General features: G+C 43.5%; 1 protein-coding gene across 1 annotated transcript in view; it reads right to left on the minus strand.

Moving 5' to 3' along the window:
- The window catches only part of LOC118635552, a 52288-nt gene extending 43872 nt beyond the window's left edge, over positions 1-8416 (minus strand). The window contains 3 exon segments of the mRNA XM_036270184.1: positions 4718-4735; positions 7176-7663; positions 8283-8416. Coding sequence (XP_036126077.1) covers positions 4718-4735; positions 7176-7663; positions 8283-8416 — 640 coding nt within the window.
- Between the last annotated feature and the right edge of the window lie 4035 nt (positions 8417-12451).

Consider the following 12451-nt stretch of genomic DNA (forward strand, 5'->3'; position numbering starts at 1 on the left):
GTAGCCAGTTATTCTTCCCAAAATCACCAATTAGAAAAATCCCCCACTTCCCAAGTGAAGAAGTGAATAAAATGGGGACAGAGGCCAGTAATGAAGCTGCCTCCACTGTTAGGGGAAAGTGATGACCCTACCCCAGGACACTGTGTGGAGCCATCCATACTGATGGCCGTGATCCTCCAGAGAAAGGGAAACAGGGACAAGACTGCACAGCTAGTGAACTGCTAGTAACTCCAGAAGCCATGCTGCAATTGATCCGAAGAACAAACTGAAAATCTTCCTTAACATCAAGCCACTCAGCTGCCTTCCTGGGCTCCCGTATAATGGGGTGAGCTGTGGAAAAGACAGTAGCAGGGACTGAGGGGAGAACAAAGCAGGAATAAAGGAGCTCACACTTTCAGCCCTGGCTCTGTCAAGCTGCTTCCTCAGCTGCATCTCCCTGAATTCTCACACCGCTAGGGGAATGGGTGATCCCTAGACTCCGAGAACTAAAGCAGTGGGACCAGTCACACAGACAGAAACTGGCCCATAGGGTTTGTCTATCTAAGCCCTTGTCCCTTGATACATCTTTCTATCTCAGACCTCTTTGTAACAAACCTGGAAAGACTCTGATGCTCTTGCACCCAGGAGATGCTCCAAAAAGAGACAAGGAAAGTGGCCAGGGTGGCTCAGGAGGCTCCTGGCCTGAGGACATGGGGCTTCAGCACAGCCAGTGGCCTACACAGACCCCCACGCCAGGGCCCTTGCCATGGAGCTTAGAAGGTCACCTTCTATAATGTCATCCTCTCCCGTTAAATTCAGATTTTATAGTGATTTTAAGTGTGTGTACTGACCGTCCGTCCTGGATTCCTCCTCCCTGGTTTCCCAGGCTGCTGCCCCACTACGTGCATGTGCCCAGGATGGCTCCAGAAGCCTCAGAAACATCCCATCCAGCTCCAGGACTCATTCCATCACCAAGAGAGGCTGATGACCACTGCACCCTCGCCCTGACCGGCCCAAGACTTCCACCCAGAGCAGATCAAGCCTCCTCCTTCTGCTGAGCCTGAAGCTAGCACAAGTGAAGTCCATCTCAGCCAGTCCTCCAGCCTCTAATCTCCTTCTAGAGAAGTTGTCCTCCGAACATCTTTACTCCAGCCCGGTTCCTCTTCCTTCCTGCTGGTGTAAAGCAGCGAATTTCAACCAAGGTGCCACAAGAAATTTTAAAACATGCAATACCTGACTGTTTACTCAGGGGCATTGACCTCTTTTCCCTTCGATTGCCAAATAAAAAAAAAAAATTACAACAGGCAACACAATTTCCGTCTGGTGTGAATGAATCAAAATTATACCTATTTTTGTCAGATCAGCAAAAAATATATTTTTTGTTGTGCCACAGAATTCTAGTAATTAGTTTGTGTGCCATGACATAAAATTAGTTGACAATCGCTGGTGTAAACAGAAGGGCTTTTTGACTTGACTTAGGGTGGTGAGCACACAATACAATACACAGATGATGTATTATAGAATTATACCCCTGAAAATGATATAATTTTATTAACCAATGTCACCCCAATTAACTCAATTTTAAATAAATTAAAAAATAAGAAAATAAATTTCAGACCATCAAGGATAAAGTGAATATTTCAGAGAAAATATGTTTTCCAAAAAAAAATGAAAAAAAAATACAGTTCCTCATGTTGTGATGACCCCCAACCATAAAATTATTTTTGTTGCTACTTCATAAATGTAATTTTGCTACTGTTATGTCTTAGGCAACCCCTGTAAAAGGGCCGTTCGACCCCCAAAGGGTTCACGACCCACAGGTTTTAAACCATTGTAACATATTGATTTTTACCATGAAAAAAAAAAAAAAGACACTGTATATACATTACACTAGAAGTGCTCACTAAATTTTGTAGTTTCTAATCTAGGTATGATACTAAATGCATGCTCGCATGTATAATTAGTTACATACTCTAATAAATTCTTTTCATTTAAAAAAAAGAAAATATAAGTTTTCTCTAGTAACAAGAAGTAGATAGACATATTTCTTGTCACCAATAAAATATAATAGGGAAAAGAGAGAGAGAGAAGGGTTCCTTGAGCCCGAGGCCAAGCCCTCTGTCTACACACCAGAAGCCCCAGGTCCGTTCCCCTGACCAGAGCTCAAGAGCAGGGCCAACCTACCCCAAAGGAGAACAAAACTTGTGGCTGAAGACTTACTGCATCCCTTTAGCTATGATTCTTTTTCCTTGGCCACCAAAACATTCCAGTTGCTGGAGGAAAGATGTGACAGTGTGATTCTCATATCTCTCTCATCCCTTCTGTACTCCATTCACACCTCTGCTGGACTCACTTCCGAAATATCAAAATTACCCACAAGGCCCGGCCAGTGTGGCTCAGTGGTTGAGCATCAACCCATGTACCAAGAGGTCGTTGTTTCAATTCCTGGTCAGGACACATGCTCAGGTTGTGGGCCTGATCCCCAGTGGGGGACATGCAGGAGGCGGCCAATCATTGTTTTCTCTCATCGATGTTTCTATCTCTCTCTCCCTCTCCCTTCCACTCTCTCTAAAATCAATTTAAAAAATTACCCACAAGATTTTCTCTCTGTGCAATTCTTATTCTAATTTTGGGACACAAAATCATGTCCAATCTAACCTGGAGAGGCTTTCAAAGAGATAGGTCAAGGGCACTGTAGCACCTGCTCTGGGGAGGGGAGTAGAGAAGAGTCTCCTGCTCTAGGGTGAGGGTGGTAGCACGTGCTCTGGGCGGGCTGGGGGCTGGGTGGGGGACAAGGGGGCTTGGGTTGGGGCCAGCATCCAGGTATTGGGTGGCACCGGTGCAGGGTTGGGGCTGGATGGGGGTCTCTGGCCCAGCACAGTGGGGGTAGGGTAGGATATGTTCTGGGTTGGGGACAGTGGCCTGGCACAGAGAGGGGTACTGAGGTGGGGTGGGGGCTAGGTTGGGGACAGGCAGTGGGGGGAGGTGTAGGGAAGTAGGCTGGGTTGAGGGCAGAGTTGGGCACTGGGGGGGTGCCTGTGCCAGGGTGGGGGCTGGGTGGTGGGCCGCAGCATAGAGGAGAGGGGGCACCGGCTGGCACCTGGAAGGTGGGGAATGGGGGCTGTGCAAGGGGGAAATGCTGAGGCTTTACTGCCAGAGTAGTTGGTTGGACAAAATTGGAGCAATCTGCTCCCTGCAGGTGGGAAAATAAACCAAAGAGAGAGAAAAAGAAACAGGTCAGAAACCAAAAATAATTGAAAACCAATTTTAATATTCATTTGCCTTTACATTACATTGAAGGGGCCACCAGTTACAAATTCCTCCTAACTCTTCTCAAGTTCCTGTCCTTTACAGCCCATCCACCGCGGCCCAGCCTCCCATGCTATGAACCTACTGACAAAACTCAGCCTTATCACATTGTCTACCTTACAGTTTTCACCCACCACTTAAGCTTCAACTGTTATCTTTACATGAATGATGATGAAATATATGTGAGACAGAGAATGCTGGTTTTCTACAAAGTCAGGCCTCCTATTTTGAGATTAAGAGCCTTTTGTCTAGCATAGGGCCTCCTAGCTAAAGACTCCCCAGAGGCTAGGAGTGGCTGTATGCCAATGTGAATGGAATGGCAGGTGTCAGAGCAACCGCACTGAGCCAAGAGATGGAAGCCACATGCCTAGGAAAGCAGAACAAGATGGAGGAGTGTGGATCCCTGATAACATGGAACACCTTCTACTATCAACATGGCAACAAGAGAGAAATATGTTTCTATCTTTGTGAAGCTCCTGGGATGTGGGGTCTCTTTGTTAGAGCACCCAAACCCATATACTACCTACTACAAAAACAAGTGAAGGAGAGAGGAGGAAGGCGTGTTACCACTCTGTGTTTTCCTTCCTTGTGACTCCCATCCCGCCAGGTTTGTTTTAATCATCCTAGGCCAGGGATTGCAGGTTTCAACTGGCGTGCCGCAAGAATTTTTAAAACCTGCAATACCTGACTATTGGATCAGGGGCACTGACCTCTTTTTTGTTAGATTGTCAAATTAAAAAATGACAACAGCTAACACAACCATAGCAGTACAATGTGAATGAACCAAAATTATACCCATTTTTTGTCAGACTGGCAAAAAATATATTTTTGGTGTGCCTCAGAAGTTTAGTAATTAGTTGATGAGTGCCATGAGATGAAAAAGGTTGAAAATTGCCGTCCTAGGCCATTGAAAAAGTGGGAGGGTTAACACAGGCAGCTAGGGGCTCAAGCAGGTGTCCTGATGATTTGCAGCACTAGGTGGAAAATCCACAATCCTGACAAGACTTCTGGGGTGGGGAGATGGCTTAGCTTCCATGTTGCTTGTCAAAGGGGTCACACATCTTTTTCTGTAGGCTCTATTCTGTCCCGCTCCTCCAGGCCCACTCCCCCTCCTTCCTCCATGCCACTGACACTCTCTAGGCTCCCATTAGCAAGATGTCACATTATACCAGATGACTGGTTGGGGATTTTAGCATTTTTAATTCTCTTCAGACACACTGTTCTCCAATGATTCCTTCTTTCTTCCTATAGCTCCAATGCTTGGCAGTATATATGTAAAACCAACCAGAAGATTATCTAAAGGTCAAATGGCAATTTATGGCACTAACTCTCATACTTATGGAAAAGCCTGGGATGAATTGGGTACCAAAAAATCAAGTTAAATTGGATTCCAGGAATACAACTCAGTCAAAAAATTATTGGGCCTTACCTTGTGCTAGGTGCCAATCTGGAGACAGGGAACAGCAGGAAACAAGCTAGTGAGACTCGCCGCCCTTATGAAGAATTCATTCTAGCGGGGAAGACATCTAATGTACAAATAAACACAATGTCAGGAAGTACATCAGCTATATTTCACCATATTTTTTGAGCTACGGTACTAAGTCCCCAAAACCCAGTAGGTTACAACCACACACCTCGACATCCAGCTCACATAGTCCATAAGAAGTGACGGGGTGGTTTGGCCCAGCCCCATATGCCATCCTGCTCCAGAATCCAGTCTGAAGGAGCAGACCCAATTTGGCACACACTGTGTTCATAGTAGAGGGGAATGGATGAGAGAGATGATCAAGAAGTCATTGTGAAGCTCCTACTGGGACCTTATGTGCTTCAGGTCCGTTTACATCCCATGGACCAAAACAAGGTTCAGGGCCAACAAAGGGGTGGGCACTAGATTTTGCCTTCACGGAGGAACTGCAAGGCCCATGGCAATGGAGGGGATGCAAAATCCTTTTACATGGAAGGGAGGAGTCTAGGACTGGAAACATAACATAACCAACCCCAAGCTTAAGTACTATGGTGAAAATAAAGCAGGGAGAGTGGATTAGAAGAGATAGGTGTATGAGGGTAATTGGGGTAGGGAGTGTAACAGGGAAGTTGAAAATTTTCAAAGAAGTATTAATGTGTTATGTTTTGTTATTAGGATCATAGTGTGTGATCAAGACTGCTAGCTACTTACCAGATATCCACTTCCCCATCTTCCTGGGCACACAAACTTTTCTAGTCACCATTATAGTCTGGTATGGCTATGTAACAGAGCCTATCAAAGGAATGGGAAGAGCCCAGCCAGTATGGCTCAGTGGTTGATCATCGACCCATGCACCAAGAGGTCACTGGTTTGATTCGTGATCAGGGCACATGCCCAGATTTTGAGCCCAGTCCCCAGTGGGGGGCATGCAGGAGGCAGCCAATCGATGTTCTCTCTCATCAATGTTTCTATTTCTCTCTCCTTTTCCCTTCCTCTCTTTCTAAAAAAAAAAAAAAATCAATAAAGAAAAAAAAAAGGAATGGGAAGAGAAGTGTGCCATGACCCCTACTACCTGGACTCAAAGATCTCAAGGCCCCAGAAGAAGGTGGAGCCACATGATGGAAGGAGCCTGGGTTCCCAAATCAACACAGACAAGTGGGACATCTGCTTGGGATTGTGAGCAAGAAATATGCTTCTATTGCATTGAAGACAGAATACATTTGGGGTCTATTAGTGCCAGCAGCCTAGGGTATTCTAAGACACCATGTTACCTTCCTAAAAACCCATACATGGCAGATACTTTACTTGCAGCAGTTCAACAAGAAGAAAACTTGGAAGAGGGTGTCGCACAAAACTTCCAATTCCAAAACCAACTCTAGCTCCTCATGTAACTGTGATATCAACTGCTAATGTAGTGGCAAGGACTAATTAGGGCACCTAAATCAAAGGCCATGCTCTTAGAAAGTGGGCAAACTATCAAGGTTACAACAGGAAATTCATGATGTATAGAAATCCACCTCATAGTGCCATCATTCACCGTAATGTCAATTTAAGTGGACTCTCTGGGAGGGAGAGGCTTGCGAACATGGGGAACAGGGTATATTGGCACAAATGAACTCGGAGGGGTTTTTCTGGTATATGTAAGAGACATGCTTGTGTCTATAAAAGTCCTCTCCCAGAGAATGAGGGGGCTCTCGGGGAGGGAAATGCAAACCAGGGCCCACCTTCGGAATGCATGGCAGACAGTGTTCCCTCCACTCCCTCCGATGTTCCCTCTCTTGTCCACCTTGATGGAATTGAGCCTTGATAGCACTTCTCCCCAGTGAGTGCAGACCCAGCTTGAGCTTGCCCATACTTCCCACTGCACAAGAGGCAACTCTGGTGTTATGGGACCGGGACCACCCTTCCCTGGTTTTAGGAGTGCTATTATCCCTGAGGGGAGATACTTAAAACTTAAGGGGTAAAAGGGAAAAGAAATGAATCCCTTTGTCTGAAAAGCAAACAAAATTAGAGAAATAGTAACTAGAATAAACAAATTAAAAGACAGTACTAACAACTTTGGAAAAACCAGGCCTGATACATGTTGGTATTCACCAGATAGCTCAAGAGGAAAAGAGGCAGCTTTTGGGGTGGCGTGTTAATGATGCAATGAGGGTCTTTCCTTTATGACAATTGATTCTTCCAGAAAAGCACTGAGATTATGCCATAAACTGACGAGTTTCAGAAACATCTGTATTTTCATTCAACAGATTGACAGTTCTGCCACACTGTGTAGTTTATCCTGGTATCTGTTTCTTCGGTTCTTTTTTTTAAATATCCAAAATATTTATATTATTGAACTAGGAACAGCTGATGTTCTCTGTGTCTGTAAAACTTTAGAACTACATAGCTGATTTGTTAAATCTAGTCCATGCCAGCTTACAAAAATCAAAAAAGATTTTAAGTAGCTTCATTGATGCCTCATCAAAATTTTCTGTGAGATCTGGAACATGAACATCCTCCTCATTGATGCCTTCTGGTTTTGGTGCTTTGCTATCCTACACTTGTCGAGGGAACTGTTCAGCTAACTTCCTAAGACTTGTTAGGCTGTCAGCACCAGGCTGACTTAATATTCCAGGAAGCATTTCTGTAAGTGGTTTGGCTTCTACATGACCAGTAATTGCAAAGGTGTTAGCAGAAAGGGAAGCTTGGACTTTGGGATGGTTGAAACAAATAATTGTTCCATCATCTTTAATCATGTTTACCTGTTCAATGCCAGCTATATTATTCACAGCCATTTTTAGAGAAATCCGAAGTCTTTTGTTATCAACTGTAACTGTTCTATGTACCACCTTCTTCTTTCTGTGAGCTGTCCCCTTTCCCACTATCTGAAGATTGGCTAACTTTTCTTGATTCGTGCTGTTGGTAAATCTGAACCAGGGAGTGTCCTCCAACAGCAGCACATGGCAAGAGCAAGATGGCTGCTGCCTTTCCTTCAGTTCTCAGTGTTTTCGATGTACCTTCCAATAGTATTTGCTGACTAAGGAATGCATTTTCACTTGAAACCATACACTGTGTGTGTGTGTGTGTGTGTGTGTGTAATATATATATATATATATATATATATATATATATATATATATATAAAACTTCAACCTTGTTTTCTTTTTTAATTTTTTTCCCCTTTATTGGCCGCCTCATGCATGCCCCACCACTGGGAATCGGGCCCACAACCTGGGCATGTGTCCTGACCAGGAATTGAACCGGTGACCTGGGTACATGAGTTGACGCTCAACTGCTGAGCCACACTGGCCAGACTTATTTTCTTGTTTAACCACAGCAGGTAAAACAAGTGTTTCTAAGTGGTAAGCAGCTTAACTGTTTTCAGCTAATATTAAGAAATCTTGAGGAAGGCATATAAATATTTATCATTAACTTCGTGAAATTCTGTATAGACAGAATTTGCTTGAATATAGACATCTCTAAAAAAATTAGCTTTGTATTCATTTACTTTTCTTAAACTGTTCATTTTGGGAATTTTCAAACATACATAAGAATACAGAAATTTGTATAAGGCTCTTCCATGTATTCATCACCTGGCATACACAAATAACACAGGGCTAATTCCATTCCATCTACACCCCATTGCTTGCTGGATTCTTTCAAAACAATCCCAGATACCATTTCATCTGTAAAACTTCAGCACATATTTCTAAGAGATAAGGGCACCCCACTTTCAAAACATAATTATATAATACCATGAGAACCACTGTCATAAAGGAATAACTCTTTAATATCATCTAATAGCCACTGGGTGATTACCTTTCTTACTCTCATAAATGACTTTTCACTGTTGGCTTTTTCTAATCAGGATTTAAACAAGGTTCAAGTGCGGCACTTGGCTGGTATGTCTTTAAGAATGTGCTAATCTATAATCACTCCAGCTTGTTCTCTTTTTCCCTTTCTGCATGCAAGGAAATTGTCTTGCTAACTGTGATGCCTTCATCCTAGTTAGCATTGCTTGCAATGCTTTTTGCTTATCATAGGGGATAGACTTTCACGTTGCAAAGTCTTGATAATTGTGAATCTTGGGCAAACCCCATAGATTGCTTTTGTTTTCATTTGTACCCTGGTTCTTACAAATCTCAGACCAGCTCAGCCATTCTCTTGTGGTTCACTTGGGCTTACGTTGTTAGTCTTTACTTCTTGGTTTCTTGCATTGGTCTTTATAAATTACCTGAGTTCAGCTTTTGAGTTAACTTTTTTTTTTAATCCTCACCCGAGGATATTTTTCTATTTATCATCAGATAGAGTGGGAGGGAGGGAAACAGAGAAGGAGAGAGAGAAACATCGATGTGACAGAGACACATTGACTGGTTGCCTCCCAAATGACCCAACCAGCACCAGGGACAAACTGCAGTCGAGGTATGTGCTCTTGACTGGAATCGAACCCATGAATTACTGGTCCGTGGGCCAACACTCTAATCACTGAGCCAAACCGGCTGGGGCTGAGTTAACTTCGTATGCATCTTAAGCCACCCATTTTTTTTTCACAACTTAACATCTGTGAAATTGGTTGTATATTAAAATTGATGGTGATAGTTTAACAGGTGGCATTCTTCCTTCCTATTTGGTTCATAAAACAATGTCACATCTCATAATCAAATAAGTTTTACATTTGGTTAAATGTACTGGTTTTTTTAAATCAGGGGAAAATAAAAGCCCCTCCCTGTGGAACTTCTACCCTTCCCTCCGAACAGTGGGCAGGACAACATTCTGAGGAAGGTCTGCCAGCCAGGGTTTGAGTAGGGACACACAAGCCATTCTAAGCCTTCACAACAGAAGTGGTTGAATAAAGAAGCAGCTTACCCAGCTGTTGCAAGGCAGGGAGCCAAGGCGAGGGAATAAGTTTCCAGAGATCCAGGAATGCAGGATTGCAGGGAATCTCCCTCACTTGATTCAGCTTCCCACATAACTGAAGTGGGTGAATCTCAAGATGACACCCAGAGGACTGGCAAAACCCACACCTGCCTTCTGCTGACATACAAAGGCCTGTCTTGAGCAGCAAGCAGTGGAAAATTGTTTCTCCTTACCTTCCTCCTTTCTACTCATGGTAGAATTGAACCCACCCCACTGGTAATGGAGTGTAAGAAATGCTACTTCCAGGCTTTGTACCTATAAGCACAGAGGACAAATTGAGCCAGGGTGGTCACGACTGTCACCACCACCCAGAACTTCAGAACGCTTTACATTAGTCAATCCATACATTAAATGTCAAAACATTTAACTTATCTTATACAAATATAACATGCAACATGGTCAATCTGCTCCCAATGGACTGACTTCTGTGTGTCATGGAGTATGACTCCCCCCCACCCCCCACACATCAAAGGACTTGAGTAGTCCAGGCCTGCCCAGGCTGGTGGAGTGAGGAGGCGGAAGGTGGAGCGGGGTCTCCAGAGGCCATAACCTTGCCTTGGCCTCCCCCTTGGGTTTACTTCTCCCAATGAATGAGCTTAATTTAGCATTTTAGTTCTTCAGCTGAACAGCAGGACACAGAATAACTGAACTATTATGACACTTACCACTCAGTCACTTAGGCTGGTGCACATGAATCATAAGTAGCCTGAGGCTCTCCTTTCCATGAATGTTGAATCACCTCAATGATGCTCTAGGCAACTTGAGAGGAGGAGCTGGGCCCTTTATGTCTTAAGACTCTCCCCTCAGTGATGATAGCGCTCCTAAAGCCAGGGGAAGTGGTCCCATAACACCAGAGTTGCCTGCCATGTAGCAGGACTGTGGGCAAGTTCAAGCTGAGTCTACTCACTGGGGAGAGGTGTTTTCAAGGCTCAATTCCATCAAGCTGCTGGACAAGAACAGGAACATCAAGAGGAAATGGAAGAACAATGTCCACCATGCATTCTGAAGGTGGGCCCTAGTTTGAGTTTCCCTCTCCTAGAGCCCATCATGCCCTGGATCAGCCTCAGGGACTTACAGATACAAGCAAGTCCCAGCATCGCGCTGTAGAAACAGCCCCTGAAATGTAAACACACTTCGTTTCCTCAGCCAACTGAGTACAATCCTTTCTGCAGCTTGAAAAAGCAAAGCTTTTCCTCCCAATTTCATAGTTCCCAGTTGTGATGTTAAATGTTTAATTCCTAATAATATTACAGAAGGACATGGCTTTTTCATGTTTACAGAGGCAGCCAGGTTTAAGTCTGGGAAATTCTTCCCTGGAATATGGCCTATAAGACACTACAACCATCAGAAATTATGCAAAACAAATGCTGGATGTCCCAGAGGATTTCAAAGCTCGAGTTCCTCAGTTCTGCTGGCTAGAGTGTCCAAGAAGGACTGAGAGGCAATACTAGAGGAAAGATCATTTTTAAAGCCTGGCAAGTTCACAGGAAGCTAACATAAGATGCTATTCTCTGCACTAATAATGTATAAACCATCAGTAAAGAACAATGGTTCTGAATCACTCAAGTCTCAGATAGCAAATGGACGCTCTAGTCCAGTCACTGGAGCATCATCCCCAGAGCCAGTTATGGCCCTGTCACCTCCAGTGAACTACAGAACAGGCTGCTGAGAAGCAACAGCAGGAAGTTTCTGGGTTCACGGGCATCAAGCAGCAGCTCCTGGGGCAGGTGGGCTGAGGAGTCAGATACTGAACTTGATTCAACCCCAACCCTGTAAGCTGGGAGAACTGAAGGCACAGAGGTAGTATTATTTCTGGCCCCTGGTGGTAAAGGAGCCGCCAGAATTGCCAGCCAGACAGATAAACTTAGATGGGATGGTCTCTGGGGGCAAGGGCATTTTCTAGCACGTTCACTTCATCATTACATTGCAAGTAACAAAGGGTTTGAGCAAAGATAGAACTCCTTGATTTAACTTCTGACTGTTCTCCTGGGTTCTCATTTAAGGCCCCTACAAGAGACCAGCCCTTTGCCCCTAAGAATCTGTTCACCCACAGAATGAGGTCAAGTGTTAAAACTCAAGTATTTGGACAGATATATGAAACCACAAACTTACTAGAGCACTTCTTTTTCAATATAACCAACTCATACATAAATACAATGAGGTGAAAGCAAATCACAACTGAGGCTTTGACACTAGTTTTTTGTAGTTACTTAACTTTATTATATTTTAAAACCGAAAAATGTAAAACATATTATTTGTGTAAACACCTGAGGACTGTTCAACTGGACACAGCATCTTCAAACAATTTGAGAGATTGAAAGTGTAAATTAGAATCTTGTCTTATAACACAAAAGGAGTAACACAGATAAAACCACTCTTTAGATCACATATGCCCAGTAAACAGTTGCATTTGTTTATAAATGTAAAGGACACTTGGTTTTCTAAAAAGAAAATGCACGTGCTGGCCCCTGGCAAACATTTATTGGCATTTACAACAAATGGCTAATATAATTAGCACCAAATCTCATAGCTTATAAATATTACAACAAATGTCATACAATATAACAATGTAATAAATAACAAAATCATAACAATGAACATGTTTTGCCTGAAAGTTCTAATTTTTAAAGTAAAGTCCAAAAGGACAAATCCAAACTAATGTACCGTCCAAAGTGAGTTGAATAAATGGCTCAGAAAGCAAATGAACTAGATACAATACACAGGACAGAGAACTTCCCTGTGTGGAAACCCTGAAGAGTGAGCTGAGGTACTTGTGATGGCAAGTGTTCATATTCTTTA

The sequence above is a fragment of the Molossus molossus genome, unplaced genomic scaffold (assembly GCF_014108415.1).
Source record: "Molossus molossus isolate mMolMol1 unplaced genomic scaffold, mMolMol1.p scaffold_m16_p_2, whole genome shotgun sequence".
Lineage (NCBI taxonomy): Eukaryota > Metazoa > Chordata > Mammalia > Chiroptera > Molossidae > Molossus > Molossus molossus.